We start from the raw sequence: 17074 nt of genomic DNA on the forward strand, positions 1-17074 counted from the left end.
ACGAGGCCAAAACATTTGGCTGGGCTAGAAACCAGGAGACGGAGAGTTCTAGTCCCACCCAAGGCATGAAAGCCAGCTGGGTGACCTTGGGCCAGTCACTCTCATGCAGCTCAACTCACCTCACAGGGTTGTTGTGGGGCAAACAGGAGGAGGAAGAAGTATTTGGTATGTTCCCTGCCTTGAGTTATTTATAAAATAATAAAGGCGGGATAGAAAATAAATAATACAGTGCTGAATCTTAAGAGAACTCCTCTACGGGGCAGTATAAAAATAGCATAAGCACGATCAATAGAGCAGAGGTGGGCAAACTGTGTATATCCAGGAGACATGTTTTTGAGAAGTATTTGAGATCTGTAGGAAGTTTGGAGCTGATGTCAATAGAAGTTGCAGTACTCACATTTTCAACTTTGAGGGGCATTTAGAAAATTTAAAATAGACTTTAGAGGATTAACATGCCTGTTTTCTTTCTATTGGCAGTTATGACTTGGGGGCTCTGAGGGCCATTCAGACAAAAGACAGGGAATACCTGTAGTCTGTCAATCCTTGAAGTAGATTGTCTGAGCATAAGACAACATAATGGAAAATGTTTATGCTCTAAGTCATAGATACACATTTATGAATGGAAAGGTACCAGGTATGTTGAGATGATCGTCACTGGGTAAGAAAAAAAATGGCACCCAAATAATTTTCAGTGGTTTAATGTTCTTGGAAGGCTTTTTCCTAATATGCTGATGATGAACTTGGGTTTGAAATAGTGTTATCAGAAAAAGAAAGTGTAGCAATTCATTTCTCATACTTAACATTTCTGGCAACTCCTTAAAGAAGCTGTGTCTTTTCCTGTGATTGCACAGGAGAAGCCATGCAACCCTAAGAAAATATGGGTTTAAGGATATGGCAACAAATCACTATGCTATGCTCCAAATCACCTTTTTCTTTTTGAATCCTGATCTCTGCCCAGCTCCAGTAGTTATTAACAGTTCATATTCATTATGGAAGCAAGTGTTTGGATTTTATGCAAGCAATGCTTGTGCTTCTCTCATTTTAATATACTGCTAAAAACGAATGGACCTGTCAATTTTCTTCCTGGAGATGCTCTTGGAGAAATTGGCATAAACTTTGCAAAATTACTACTGTATGGAAATATCCAAAACTCAACTGTAGCAAATAAAGGATTCAACCAGAATATAAATCTATGCTTTCCATATCCAGTTTAGTCCCAAAGTAGAAAAAGATCAAGATATGCATCTTGATTGCTTATTTTTGCCACTCTGAGTTTCAAACTTCTTCCTTTGCACAAAATACCTGAACCTATAATGTTGAGTACCAGTCCATAGCATTATTTCAAAACATATATCTTGCCAGATATATCATAATGTAGCATACTGAAGCTAATGAGAGCTCAGAAAAAGAGACAAACATTTCCTAGTTAAAATCTGATTTAATGCAGGAGGCCAGCGGACTAAGTATTTTGATGTCAATTGCTATTGAATAAGTACTTGTAATGTAAAGGTGTTAGAACCTAAATATTATGAGATAATCAACATTTCTACAGCATATGAAGAGGTTTAAGGATAGAAGTTTCCTGGGAATGGAGTATCTTTCACATGATATATTGGAAACTTTTACTCATGCTTGGCTTAACTTCCTTTTATTCAACATTAATCTTTCCACACTGATACAATTGTTTTCTCCATGTAAGGGCAGAACTAGTTGTATAGCATCAAGGGTGATTTACAGCTACTCTCTTTAATTAGATAAGGAACCCAAAAGCTTTGTTTGCCACAGTAAAGCAGATTTCTACTATAGATTTATATATGTATTGCATAGATCATGATCATGTCTAAAAAAAATGTTTGTAGTGTTAATTCCAGATTTTCATTTTCAGTTTTAGGGTTGTAAAAAAAAGGGCATTACAAAGGTTCAGTAATTATTTTAATGTCATATAAATGGCTTTTCTTTCAGGCATTTGGCCTCCCAATACAAGGAATGGCTGCTTATTTTCTGAGCTGATTTGTTGTAGTACTGGTCAACCACTCACTGGATCATTTTTGCCATGGGCACCAGCTGTACTCCAGCATGCTACTGGCATATATCAAATGACAGTAAATAGACTGCCAGAAGCAAGACACATGGCCAGAGGTCATGTGACTGTAACAAGAACACACTCTGCGACCAAAACCATCAGTAATCCAATCATATCTGTCTTTACCCTCAACTGCATCCTGTTCAAAGGGCTTGTGCTTACAAAAGAGGTCAAAAGATGCTTGCTTTCAGCTTTTGGTGGTGTACTCCCTAGGCATTTCAGAGAAAAACTGTACATTCCCACTCACTATTTAGAATATGAATCAGTAGGTTTTATTGTTTTTAAATAGTTTTACAGGGGGATTCCACCCCTATTTACAGAACACTTTTAAGTACAACATAAAACAATTTCATAAAGATACAAAGAACAGATTTCCAGAAGTCATTATATTCATCAAGTCTAACATTATACACCATCATCAGGAGCATCTCTCTCACCAAAATACTGCAAAAAGATAGTTGGATTACTAGTATAGAATTGATCTAGCAACTTCTTTCTCTCCTTTGTGGAGAGACTGGAGTCCTCATCAATAGTTTTTAGTAAGGACACCAGTTCTTCTTTTGTAGTCTTTTTGGCGCTGAAATGATACTCACATTCATCAAGCCTCTGGCAAAAAGTATATCCTAGAAGAATAAAATTCATTATTAAAAATATCATAGAAATTTGGGGTGTTTATAGCGGTTTTCTTAAATGTTCACACAATATTCACTTATTTACAATTCATAGAGTGATTGGACTCTAAGACTGGAGATTTCCATTTCTCAGATAAAGGTGGAGGATCTGTCTTGCTTAAGCCTCTTACACCTCTCATAGAAGAATGCACTTTAGACTTGAAGGGATCACATGGCCCTCAACTAATCCCAACTCTCTTTCCATGAAGTTTAGGATGTTTAGTGTTAGAAAATGGTAAGCAACGCAATATTCAGTACTTCTTCTGGAGAGATTAAAGCATCATGTAAAGTATAAAATAGTCCATCTTGATACATTTTTTAATTTACTTTTAACGTCACTCTTCCCCACCCCCAAAGAGCAGATTTTTCTAGACTAGCTTATTTGGCAGCTTCATTTTCATAGTGGACTATGCCCAAAGCAGCTCATGTTAAAGTTTATTACTAACATGACTAAAGCTTATGAAAATAATGTTTACCAGTATTCAGATTGGAATCTCTGCCTCTTTGTATAGCCAGAAGCTTATCACTGACCATTTTATGCAGGGTCCCTGGAATCTTGAGTAAAATAAAATAACATGTCAGTCATTAAGAATGGAGTAGACTATGTATAATAGCGCGGAGAAGATGACTTGAGGAGACCTACCTTTAAAACGTCTTTCTGATAGTCCACTAGAAATAAAATCAAAAGATCTGTTTTTCCTTTAGATAATGTCTTATTGTTGACTATGGCTTTGGAGAACATTCTTTTCACAACCATCCTGTTTTCACTCTATAAACCATGGGGGAAAAGCAGAAGGATTAACAGTTTGTACTGCTAGATCCACCTCATTTCCTACAGCTATAATTACAGCATATATTCTCAGTTTTCAAACGCATGTCCCTTAGTTCTCAGCAAATTGATCATCTTGTAAAAGTGCAGTCAACCACAGTTATACAAATGCAAGTGATTTTAAACATTATGCAAATGAGGTTGATTTATTTCAGGGCAACCTATATGCAAGCATGCTTTGCATTCTTCCCATGGAGTCCCTGCCAGGGCTTAGCTGTGTCAGCCACTGTACTGTAATCCTTTCCTGTGTTGCTTGGCAATATTAGAAGTTCAAAATCATGGGGTAGAAATTCTTGCTGAGGTCACCTTCTCACTTCAGTGCTCCTCTTTCTCAGGAGGAATGATGCTGCCATAGAAAGTTCACTTTATTTATTAAATATATATGCTGCCTAATTCCCAACAACTCTGGGCAGCTCACAAGTAAAATCGTGGTATTCTCCTATATAGTCTTTGATTTTAACTACTAATCAGTGACACAAGAAGGATCCACTGTCTAATGCATGGTTCAGGAACCTGCAGTCTTCCTGATGTTCCTGAGCTACAGTATTGACTGGTCTTGATGAGGTTGTTGGGAGTTGTAGGTTAGCACATCTGAAGGTCCCCAAGTTCTCTATTAGCATTCCAATGTCTCCCTTGTCACCAAAGAGCATGAAGAGGGCTCACATGTGGCGTACTTGCCTCACTTTGCAGCTTAAGTGCAGAATTCTGAGCTATCACAGCCATGAAATAAAGCAGCTTCCTGAACTCCTCTCTTGCTGGGCTATCCAATAACTTCAAATAGAGCTGAATGGCTTCCAAAGCCTGATCAGTCTTTCCATTAACTAGAAGGAAAACAAAAACCAATTGCTACATTGCTTTTCTATTTAAATACTGAATGACCAAAATGTGCATAGTTTGCCATCTCCCTCTTATTATGAACTATGTAAGAATGCTGAAATATAAATTTATTTAGATCAGATTAAATCAATATTCAGTTTTTTTCATGCTGTGCATCTGAACCATTAGAAAAAAAATGGGCATAGAATCAGTCTCCAAGGATAATTTTTGTAGACAAGATCCCTACCAGTCAGTTGGCATGATAGTCTACTGTATTTCTTACTAAAATAAGATGCTTAGTAAGACCATAAACATTTCTGAAAATGATCCCTTTATCAAACCTCACAGCTTCTGATCTAATCAGAATCCTAGTTATTTGTTACTTATAAATAACAACACGACCACCAGTATGACAAACTGGCAGAATGTAATCTGCTGACAAATCCCTATCATAGATTTCTATTGTTCATTATGGAAGTTCCTCCTTGTAAAGAGTACATGAGCTGTCCACATATTGGCTGTTGTCTGCTTAGCTTTAGAAATTAATTCTTCTAAGCTCAGTTGTGATTATGGATTACATGCAAACACATGACCTGCAGACACCAGTAGTAAAGACAGCTCTGGTTAGGATCATAATGGTCCCATGGCTTTCAAACTTCTGACCTGGAGAGGATCACTTCCATGTGTACAAATCCCACTGATCCTCTGCATGTTACAGAGGATAGTACAGTGACACAGGTTCACTTAGGTAAAGCTTTCTGGGTTACATTACTGCATCGGTAGGAGAAAGTATCCTACAATGCTGCACATTGAAGAAACTGGCAGACCGTTCGTGTCCAATACAGTTTCCCACCATCACTTAGACTGGATTTACACACTGCGATAAGTCATTGTTGTTGCTTGATTTTGGCTTAGCTATTAACTCTGGCACTGTGGTTTCTAAATCATGGATTATGACTTAGCATGTTGTGTAACCTGGCCACTACTATAGTTCATTTAATAAACTATGATAAAACAAAGCATGGTTTAGTGTGATATGTGAACCTGAAACATGATATAATACATTTGTTGAAACCAAATACATGTATTTTAAAGGCACATCTGACCTCAATTCCTTTTACTCCCATCACATCTTAGGCTACAAGAAAATAAGTAACAGCCTGTATTTATACATCTCCATTGTCTTTATAAGCAAGCCTTTCTGCATTTCCCTTTTTTCAAAATAGAAGCAGTATACATGGAGATCCCATGGATCCTTGCTTTCTTCTAGATGGCCCCATTTCACCGGCACAGAGCCACTGTTGCTTAATACAGGGGAAAGCATGACAGATTAAGCACTTTGCTTTTCACAGCATGTGTGTCAAATCCATTCACCTACCTAGCAACTCAGCAATTCCCAGGTGGATTTCAGGCACATGATTTAGCAATGGTTCCTTCTTTTGGCTGTAATACCTCCCAATAGTATCAAACAACAACAGTTTCCCCATATGCACTTTGTCAGGTCGATCAGGTAAACTGCGGCTTACTTCAACCACCATCGTGTCTGGGAGATACTCCAAACAGTCAATTGCTGCTGAGAGCCATTCATCTGCCCTAGAAAAAGAAAATTCCTACAGTTCTATATTGACTATGGTACTGGCTCGACTGCAGATAACATTTGGGTGTGAATAAGTCCCACTGGAAGTCAAAGGAATGTGTTAGGGCCAAATGGACAATGATGAAAGGATCGCTGTTTAAAGAAGATGAAGCAGCCACTGAGCAGGGCTGAGCAGGCAGGGATTACAGCACTGAGGAGGAGAGCTCTTCCCATATATCAGGAGCAAGCAACTTGCACCCCATGTATGGCCCACGAGTCCTCTGCAGGGAGCCCAACATGTTCAGCTTTCTGCTATGGCAGGGGGGCTTAAGGGATAAAATGGGTGCCTGGACCCTAATGTTTTCATCACTCGTAAACACACCTCCCAGCTAGTCAATTTTTCCTAATGGTGGACTTTCTGAAGGGGAGAACTGGTATTCTCTTAAGGCCCTCATCTGGTCTCTTTTCCCCAGAAGCCATAAATGGCCAGACATATCTCCTATGGCCTTTTGAAACTCCCCAAAATTAAAAATGTGGCCTCAAATCACAAAAAGTTGCCCATGCCTATGGTATACTCTATACTTGAACCTCTTCCTTCCCTGCCAGAAAAACAGCTATTATCTGCTTGGGAAGGCAAATAAACATTGCTGATAAATCAGCTTTTTGCCTTCCTATTCATATAGATATATACATATATACTTACTGGGCATCACCAAAAGCTTTCAGAATTTCTCGGTCTAGATAGTTGTTGGTGATGCTACATTCAGGTTCCTGCTTGGTTTGTGGAAATTGGGATCCAATCTTGTGGTATTCAAGTAAAGAGTCAAGCAATGGAAGATCTATTAGCTGCAGGAGACGGGCAATTGTTTGCTCTCCCCAGACTTGATTAATGACTAGGAAAGATGAAGGGACAAACCAAATAGTGAGATTGTTAACAAACATTATATAAAGATCAACAAAGGTAATACAACATTGCCGTATTTAGGTCTTTGCTTAAGGGGACCGACTATTCTGCTGCAGAGAACATTAAAATAATTTATTCCTGCTGCTTTACTGTCAACCACAAGAGTACTTCAGAATAAAAAAAGAAGATAACCGATATTTATGCAGCAAACAGTAAGGACTTCAATGTATTCAAAATGCTTTACATTCTTTCCTGTTGAAATTGCCAGCTAGATGGGAAAATCAATCACGTAAATCATGCTAATAAGGATGCATAAAAGAAAGAAAGCCTTGTTAACATTTTTCCAGTTCAAACAATGACACCCTTAGTTTGAAGTACTAAACAAAGAACTTGTTTGGGGTTTTCTACATTTTTTCAGAGCAATCTGCAAAGCCAGACACAAAACAACGATAGAACTAGCCACTAAGTTAGAATCAGATTTTGTTCTCATTCGGAAGCAGATTGAAAGAACATGGCAGCAACATGTTACAATCATCTTGTTTAAATCAGCTATGGCTTGGGAAGAATGGACTATTTGTACTGCTGGTCTCTAAGCTGTTTGGTAACTGTGCCATAAGTCAGGCCCAAAGTATGAGACAGGGCCACAGTAGTAAGTTTCCCGTTCCTTCAAAAACGTATGTCTAGCTTTTAAAAAATTGAAAGAGGGGAGGCAGCCGTAAGTGCTGGAGAAGGAGACACAAGTGAATGGAAATCTTTGGTTTTGTTATTGAGGAGTTCAGACCACATCCTGAGAAATCACTCTCCCTCACCCATCTCTAGCACGAACATGCCTATTTTATGCACTCTCTGGTCTGAATTGTTTCCAGATTAGATCAAGAACTGCAGGTTGTTCACCAGTGATCTATGCTGTCATTATTCTCAGACACCACCTGCTTTTCTTCTAATGTGTTATAGAGTCATACTTCCTAAGATGGCCATGGTGTGAGGCCATACCATAGGTTACTCATCTGATTTGTCATTAGCAGCTATGAAGAATTCAGGCAAATACCTCACACAACATGTTCTTTTGCTTGGAGCTCTGCATTTTATAATGAACATAATGGAAGGGAGATTAAATTACTAGTTGCCCCCAGTTTAAGAAACAGAAAATCTTTGCTGGAGATAGTTTGATGTCTACTCCGCCTTACCTTGGTGAGATAAATGTGAGGATGGATTTACTTGAGGAGAATTAACAGGTTTGAGACTCAAGTTTTCCAAGAGATCGTCCAAACTTTCTGATCTCATTGATGGTGTACCAAGTAATGCTCTTTTCTCCTGTCTGTAGTTATAAAAAAAAAAAAAAGGAATGGTCAATCCAAGTATCAGTATTGATAGAAATAGTTAGGTTATGTCTCTCTACACAAAAGCCGACCTTACTACAATTCCAATGGATACAGATATACTTCCCTTAAAAAAAATATCAGAAAGTATTTTTGTATACAATTGCATAATTCATCTACTTTACATTAAATTACTGCATGCATACTTCTATTAAATAAACAATTCTACATTTGTGTGCTTATATTTAGGAAACCTCCGAAATTCATTTCTGGAAGCCTCAGAATTCTTTCACACGTGGAGCTAGAAGCTAGCTGGTTTGCTAGATTTTGGTTAGCAAATTGTATGAAGTTAGCACTGGTGGTATAACATGGCTTACTGTAATCATAGCCATAATAGCCTTGTCACTGTAGCCAATATAAACTTATATTTAAGCAAATAATGGCTTAGTATAGTGGCATGTGAAGCCTGTCACTGAATTCAGTAGGGCTAGAAGTTATGATAAATGGATATAGGTTTGTAACCTAAATCACATATCCAATTAGCATTTAATGATAAAGCAAAATAGAACATGTTCAACATAATCCACAAGGGTTATGGCACATTGCAGTCAAAAGTTCTTTCTAGTTTATGATCACTGGGACAGCATTTTAGTTAAATCTCAAATGCAAGAAATGAACAAAACCCTAAATCATATAGATAAATCTCATGAAAATTACTCCTTAATCTTCATGTACCTCCCTATTAAAGACATTAATTTTTAAAATCCACTTTTATTCCACATAATACATTGAAACAGCTCGCCAGTTAATCATAATGATTATTACATGTGATTGAATCTTAAGCATGTGATCTCAAGTAGATCACTTTCCCATTAGCTAGGATAATACAAACTGAATGCTATCAGTAAATTTATTTGATTTATATCCTGCCTTTTGTACCAGAGCTGAAAGTGGTACACACAGTGTTTACTCCTCCTATTTTTCCCCACAACCACCAGCCTGTGAGTAAGTTGGGCTGAAACAGATTGACTGGCCCAAAGTCATCCAGTGAGCTTCTATGACTGAGAGTGGACTAGAAGCTAGGTCAGTAATATATGGATTTATACTGTGGAAATTAGTCTCATTTATGTCCAATCAAAATCAAAGAGAAGAATTATCTCTTCAGTTGGGACTATTATGCAACTTACTTTTCAAAGTAAGAAAATCTTTATTAAGAAATCATGTAATTATCTAGCTATCTTACCACTGCAGTCACCCATAAGTCTGTAGGTTGAGTCATGGCAACTGGATTTCTTTCTTTTTGATTGAAACGTTTTGCTGCTTGTCCAAGCAGCTTCTTCAGTCTTCAGACAAGCAGCGAAACATTTCAACCAAAAAGAAAGAAGTCCAGTTGCCATGACTCAACCTACAGACAATTCCACCTGGATGACTGAGGATCTTCATTGACATACAGTCACCCATAAGCTTCAATTATACAGATTGATCTAAAATTGCATTACTGGACTGCAGTTATTCTCTAGTCATATTCAATTAATATGGCAAACAAAAAGGAAATACAATTAACAACATGCAGACAAAAGGCAATGTTTGTGCTATAGATCAGTACAACAGAAACCATATGCAGCTTAAAACTGTGTCCTAGTTAGACTTACTGACATTGGTTTCTCCATACGCTGAGGCAGTAATTAAAGCAACCAAGAGTGGCCATCTGAACTGAGGTAACTAGAAAACCCGTTCAGCCAACTGCTGATGAAACAGCAATTGAAAGAGTTGGACAGAAGATTCCTTTTTATTAATAACATGAAGGCTATTACAATATTGCCATTTTGGGTGATTCTAATTCAGAGCAGTAAGCAGCCAACAATGCCCCTTTTCAAAATACTTAATTTCACCACCACAGCCCCCTAGTGCAGCTTTTTTCAACCTCTTGACCCTGGAGGAATCCTTGAAATATTTTTCAGGGCTCCGGGAACCCCTGCACATTCAGGCTCAAATATAGGTCAGAAGTTACAAATTATATTCATTTCACGTGTAGGCCTGTATATATGAATTAACAGTGTTCTTAAACTAAAAATAAGGAATGAAACTTACCTCTTTAATATGAAGTTGCCCGCATTTGAAATAATTTTTTAAATAAATCATGATCTCCCAGGGAACCCCTAGTGACTTCTTGCAGAACCCTAGGGTGCCACAGCACACTGGCTGAGAAACCCTGCCCTAGTGGTTTTCCATGTTCTTTCTCTAATAGTTAGCATTCCTTTGCCACCAAGCATGGAGGGGCATTTACAATAGTTCATTATCCATAAGTAGTGTCATTCTGATCACCTAACAAATTCATTCTCCAAGGGTAAATGATTAATAGACTTTAGAATTATTGCCAACGTTTATATTATGCAAAATAGCCTGCAAGTGTCCTCACTTTTAAGCTTCCTGTCTCTCACATAGGGAGTTATTTTCAATATACTGATGGGCAGTTGAAGCTAAAAACAGTTATTTGGCTAAAGCTACTAAGTGATTGTGGAGAAGTCTGTTTAACAATACAACATCCATGTCCAGTACCACCTGCCAATACTCATAAATTAGCTTGCTAATATCAAATTGCAATCTAACTGGTTTACTTTTGCTAAGTCAGGTAGCTTTGTGGCTGTGTTATTAACATTCAGTGCCACTGAAGTCAGCCAAAGCTATTCCTTGGAAACACTTTTATGGGTGTCTCTCCTTTCTGAGGTCAGATTATGGCACCAAAGTTATGGCCTTTTTTTGTCTGCCTCTCTAGTTGTGAAACTCTCTCCCCAGAGACACTTGAGTGGTCCTTACATTGTTAGCTTCTAGGCACATGGTAGCATGATTCTTCAATTCTTTAATATATATCCCCCATCTAGGACTTTCTAGATGTTCTACAAAACAGCTCTTTTAATCCCAATGTATCCATGCTCACTTTGTTATGGGATTTCTACTCCCATACAACTAGGAGGGTGTAGAAATTGGGAAGATGCAGCTAGCCCAACCAGAAAAATGTAACTTCCTCTCTAGTTTTTCAACACTTCATCTTGAGCATCCACACACAGACCTTTGCTGTATCAAATGACCGTGCTGTCTTCCGCAGAGGCTCTCCACTTGATTCACTGTATTTGAGAACCTGTAGAGGCTGCAGCTGCTATCCTCAAATACAGATCGTTTGTCTTTTCCAAAGACTTTAGTTGAAACAGCCTCAAAAACCTTGCAGTCCATCAATGCTTGGCATACTCGTACAACTTTAATCCGGTTAATATCCGTGTCACCAAAGTATTTGTTTTGGAGAAGATGGGCGTAGACAACATCTACTGCATCAGAGCCAATAAAACAGCCATTATAACACTTTAGATTCTGATGTCGCTTTTTCACTTCAACTTGGGTCTGAAGTGCGTGGATAATGCTGCTCCAAACATAAGTAGCTCCAAATGGTCTCTGTGCCAAGCTGAAGCCTTATAAAGCAATAAGGAAGATGCATTAGCAGATGCATTTTCATTCTTGAAACGATATGTACTGCACATTTTAAAGAACCCTTTCCAAAAGGGGATATGATTTACCAGGAAAATTCTACGTTTGCTTCGGAAGCTTTTCTCTCTTTCTTAAGGTGACATTAGGTAAAACCAATTTCCTTTAGTGCCATTGGAGCACAAGAAGTTTTGCTGGGCATGCTGAAGTCCACACTCCAGAAGTGGGCTCAGCTATGGACTATTCTGAGGTGGCAGCTTTGATGTTTTAAGAAATGAAATCAATACCTGAAGCACCTGCCAGGTACTAATTTTGGCTCTTAAATTCTCCCAGTGGCTCCATTCCAATGGAGCAATGGACACAAAATGCCCCTATCCATGTAGGCTGTGCAGGCCACCCCCCAAAAAAAAAAGATGCTGGTGATTTGCTTGGAACTGCCAGGCTAAACATTTTGCACTCTCATTCTAGTTGATAGCACTGGATAATAGTAATATTCCCTTCTCCTTCTAGATGTTGCAGCACAGACAAAGTTGTAGTCCAGCACGTCTGGAAGGCAACAGGTTGGCAAAGGCATTAATAATATATTACCCCTTTCTCAGGAATGATTCCATTTAATTTTAGCCAAGTAGATGTAATTACTTTATTTGGCTGATAATTTTTATGACATTGAAGTAAAAGGTGCAAATGATGCTTTGGAAAAAATAATCAGAAGGTGGACCCATTCAACTGTAAAGTGCATGCTGTTGTATGTAAAGGATTCTATATTCAAAGCCCACAATGGCCAATTAAAGAAAGAGTAGCTGGTAACTGAATGGGGAAAAGACAACTCTCTAGTGCTGCAGCAGTGAGGCACCCGCCATCCTCTAGGGGTTGCTACGCTTCAGCTTCCTATAACCCTTAGCCATGCTGGCTGGGACTACAAGTTTCTATGGCTACCTCATCTCTGCAGTACTCAAATACACAGACACCTGTTTGGGGAAAGCTATACCAGTTTCCTATAATCCCCAGTCGATATGGGTTATTGAACCAATCCCCAACAACCTTAAAGAAATCATGCTGGAGATGTTGAAAGAAACCAGTATGACGATTCAGTAAAAACAAGCTACATATTGTCATTGGTGATTCTTTTGTTAAAAAGCATGCAAAACTACTGTATGATGGGAAAATTGAGTAAAAGGACATAACAGATAATAAGATAACTCAGTGCCATATAGGGATGCTGTTTTAATCTAAGACCTTTGGAAACAAAAACAGGTTCTATTCAAAATTAAAACTGCTGTAACAAAAACATTTCCTCCAAAAATGCTTAATACGATTACTATATGTTGTACCTTAAAATTATCAAACAATCACCCACATAAGACATTATGAAAACAAATTTCTCTGACATGTGTATGTAGCTAACGCATCTACTCAGTTGTTAGTAGAAACAGTCAGCTCATAATAATTGTGAGTAGGCTACTATTTTAAGTGCTCCTGAGAAATATTTTATTCATTTGACATATCGGCAAGGAGATGCAGGGGTGGCTCTAGGCTAAGGCTGAGTAGGCACTGGCCTAGAGGCGCCAAAATTGAAAAGACTCCTGAAAAACACAATAAAAAAAGCAAAAGAAGTAACAGCACATTCTGTGAGCCAGTGTGCCTGTTCAAGGATTAAATATAATTTCGCAGAATTGTTGCCATATCACAATGGATGCTGACATAATTAAAATCATTTACTGTGTAAATAGGGTGAAAATGTCCAAGAATTGTCCAGGGCTGAAAATCATGAGTGTAAAGCTAAAAAACTTGAAGAAAAAACAAACAAAGAGGACACCTTTTTGAAATTCTTAACAAAATTGGAGGATGAGCCAAACCATAGGGGGCGCCACAATATGACTTTGCTTAAGGTGCCTAAATGTCCAGAGCTGGCCCTGGGGAGGTATGAAACCTCACCTTGGAACCTCTAAATAGCACCTTTCAAGAACATGCTTATCAGATCGATCACAGTAATATACCCAAAGGCATTCTGCTTAAACAAATGGAACTAGTTCTTGTGAGTATGTGCCTTGGTTTGCCGATTGCTCAAAATTTAACCCTGAATTGCTAACAAGCCACACAAAGTGGGTTCATAGAGATAAACTTCAAAAGACAGACTGCAAAACCTATTTTGACTGAGGGCAATATGTGAACATGGCCTATAGCAACTGGAAAGAAAGGAGAAGAAACAAAGGATTGTTGCTTAATTTACTTTTGGTAGAGCTACCTATGTTGGTTAGCAACATTTCAGTCAGGAGAGTTTCCTGGTTTGCTATTCCCAGAGTGGGAAGAGATTACCTCAGCTCCCTAAATCGGGTACAAAAGCAGCACTTCCCCAAAGGATCCTAAAGCAAAGCTAGAAGAGCTTTTCAAGCTCGACACAAACCATTATTTATTGATGTCTTTTATAAAGAGGCAGCAAACTAACACCACCAGCAGCCATTCTTAACTTTTTATGAGAAAGGGACAAGCCGGGGAGCCACTTCTGTTAAGGCAGAAGGTCGGGCATGAATCTCTGCTTACAAAACGGCTTTTTCTCCTTGAATAATACGGTGGAGAGAAGCCTTTGAAACAAAGTAAATAAAAGGAAGCCTGCACAAAGATAGCAGGGCTGGGAAGTAGGTTAGAGGGAGCCCGTCTAAGCACACACCCTCCCCAGCCGGCAACAGGCCCGGGGCAATCTCTGCATTGCTACCCCCTCGCCCAAAGCAGCGGAGCGGATGGAGAAGCGGCGAGCCCTTCCCCCCGAATCCGACTCCACGCCCCCCGGAGTAGCGAGAGGACCAGCCTTTCCTTCCTCCAAGGCAAAGGTGAACTCTCATCCGATAAGACGGGCGCAAGGAAGCCGCAGAGGGAAGTGCATCAGGGCAACGAACCGCTTAGTCCTTGCCTATTCGGGGCAAAGAACCCCGAGTCCACCCCCAAAAAGGGCGCGCGGGGGGCGACAGAGGGCCGCGCCACCGGGAGAGGGGGACCCACATCCTCTGAGCAGCAGCACAGAGAAGCGTATTAGCGCACAGACCCGACGTGAAGTTCTCTCCCGTCCTTACTTAGCTGAGAAGGAAGCAAAACGAGGGAATACTTCCCCCCCAAGCAGCACCACCAGCACCACCGCTTTAAAGAATCCGTCCCGACCGGTCGAGTTTCTTTACCCCTTTCTACAGACATCATGACACCTTGGCCAGCAGCTCGCCCTTCTCTGTAAACGAAGCCTTGGCTCCCCTGCCCTCTCGGTGGAATATAGCCCGGGAGTCCGCCGTTACCTGGGGGTTTATTGGCGGGACTATACACAGCGCGGAGATTCAAAGCTGCCGCCTTCTCCTTCACCGTAGCCATCAGCGCAGCTGCTTTCGGCAAACGCGTCCCCACGAGTGATGCAAACGATCGCTGCCTCCTAGTGGTCTCTTTGCAGGGGTGAGTGGGCGGTCCCTTATATGCGGAGGCCCTTGCTATTGGCCCAAGTTGGTTCTAGGGGGCGGTGCTTATTGCACGCTTCCATTCTAAATAGAGATCATCGAAGAGGAGGTGGATGTCTACTCCTAGATTTAGAAGATGCGATGTAGCGAGCGGCTCTTACCACCTGCTGTAAAGGCTGATGCCTCGGGTGATTTTCTCCTATTATTTTGCTGTAATAGAATAATGGGCAATCTTTGCTTTGCCGAGGGTGATCGAATGTGATAGAAGAGATCATGACTTCGTATCCAGTCATGTAAAAAGAACTTCAGATTCTTTTCACTGTGTGGAAAGATGAATGGTTTCTGATGGGAAATTCTCTTTTCCATCCAGTAGAAATCCTGCCCTGTATTACTGGTCTTCTAAAATCCTAGAAAGAAAGAGAAGGACGGTGAATGGGTAAGAACGATTGCCAAGCAGTGATAGGATCTGACTCTTTGCAACAGCCTGCATGTACATGTCTACTTGTGCCCTAGTGCAGGTAAGTGTGGCTAAAATGCAGCTTTACACATGCATAATCTGATATCAGAAGTAAACCTTATAAAGTCCAACATACAACAGCCAGGGTCCCTCACCATTGGCCATACTGGACCTAGCTGCTGGAGGCGGGGATCCAGACTTACTGCTTGGGGCAAACTACTGAGATAATGATGCACAGTGCAAGCTGCACTTACCTCTAAGGTCTCAAGAACTGCAATTCAGCAGAAAAGTCAGATCAATAAAGCTATAATTATGGAGCCATTTATTTTCAAGGAGCTTCTGAAAAAAGCGTACACTGCAGTGTAATATGGATGTAATTCTAACATTCACGATTCTCATATTAAATTTATTGCTGTATAACAGCAACATTTATCATACATAGTACTTGGCTCATGGAGGAACAAATTACAAAATGACCCAACAACAAAATTGTTCAGTGTCTCAGAACGTGAAGAACTAGGCCAGCACAGAGAGAACAGAATATGTGTAAACACTGCAGTCCTTGTTTTATTTCACTAGATACAAAACAGATGCACAATTCTAGGCATAATTTGTCGAAAGTAGCTCCCATTCTTCAGCAAAGGATCGTTACCTTGTCGTGGTGCTGGAGCTTGAGCACCTCAATGATGCCATGAGCTAAACCGTGAAGGGCCACCCAAGACGGGAAGGTCATGACAGAGAGGTCAGACTAAATGCAATCCCTGGGGAAGGTAATGGCAACCCACCCCAGTATTCTTGCCGTGAAAACTAAATGGATCAGTACAACCAGAGATATGTCGGTATACCATCGGAAGGTGAGACCCCCAGGTCGGAAGATGGTCAAAATGCTACTGGGGAGGAACAGAGGATGAGTTCAACTAGCCCCAGATGTGATGACGCAGCTAGCTCAAAGCCGAAAGGATGGCTAGCGGCCGACGGTGCTGGTGGTGAACGGCGAATCCAATGTTCTAAGGATCAACACACCATTGGAACCTGGAACGTAAGATCTATGAGCCAGGGCACATTGGATGTGGTTATTGGTGAGATGTCAAGATTAAACATAGACATTTTGGGTGTCAGTGAACTGAAATGGACTGGAATGGGCCACTTCACATCAAATGACCACCAGATCTACTACTGTGGACAAGAGGACCACAGAAGAAATGGAGTAGCCTTCATAATTAATAGTAAAGTGGCTAAAGCAGTGCTTGGATACAATCCAAAAAATGACAGATTGATCTCAATTCGAATTCAGGGCAAGCCATCTAACATCACAGTGATCAAATATACGCCCCAACCACAAATGCTGAAGAAGCTGAAGTAGAGCAGTTCTATGAGGATCTGCAGCACCTACTGGACAACACACCTAAAAGAGATGTTATTTTCATCACGGGAGACTGGAATGCTAAGGTGGGCAGTCAAATGACACCTGGAATTACAGGTAAGTATGGCCTGGGAGAACAAAATGA

At 40.1% G+C, this 17074-nt stretch overlaps 1 protein-coding gene across 1 annotated transcript; it reads right to left on the reverse strand.

Annotated features, from left to right (window-relative positions):
- Positions 1–2332: 2332 nt before the first annotated feature.
- DEPDC7 (DEP domain containing 7) lies at positions 2333–15075 on the reverse strand. Its single transcript, XM_063289515.1, has 9 exons — positions 14957–15075; positions 11269–11662; positions 8067–8197; positions 6679–6868; positions 5778–5992; positions 4262–4404; positions 3398–3523; positions 3231–3309; positions 2333–2706 (listed from the first exon to the last, which is right to left on the reverse strand). Exons 1-9 carry the CDS (start codon positions 15027–15029, stop codon positions 2489–2491), a joined length of 1569 nt encoding a protein of 522 aa, XP_063145585.1. The 5' UTR covers positions 15030–15075; the 3' UTR covers positions 2333–2488.
- Positions 15076–17074: the final 1999 nt, after the last annotated feature.

Source organism: Candoia aspera, chromosome 1, assembly GCF_035149785.1.
Source record: "Candoia aspera isolate rCanAsp1 chromosome 1, rCanAsp1.hap2, whole genome shotgun sequence".
NCBI lineage: Eukaryota > Metazoa > Chordata > Lepidosauria > Squamata > Boidae > Candoia > Candoia aspera.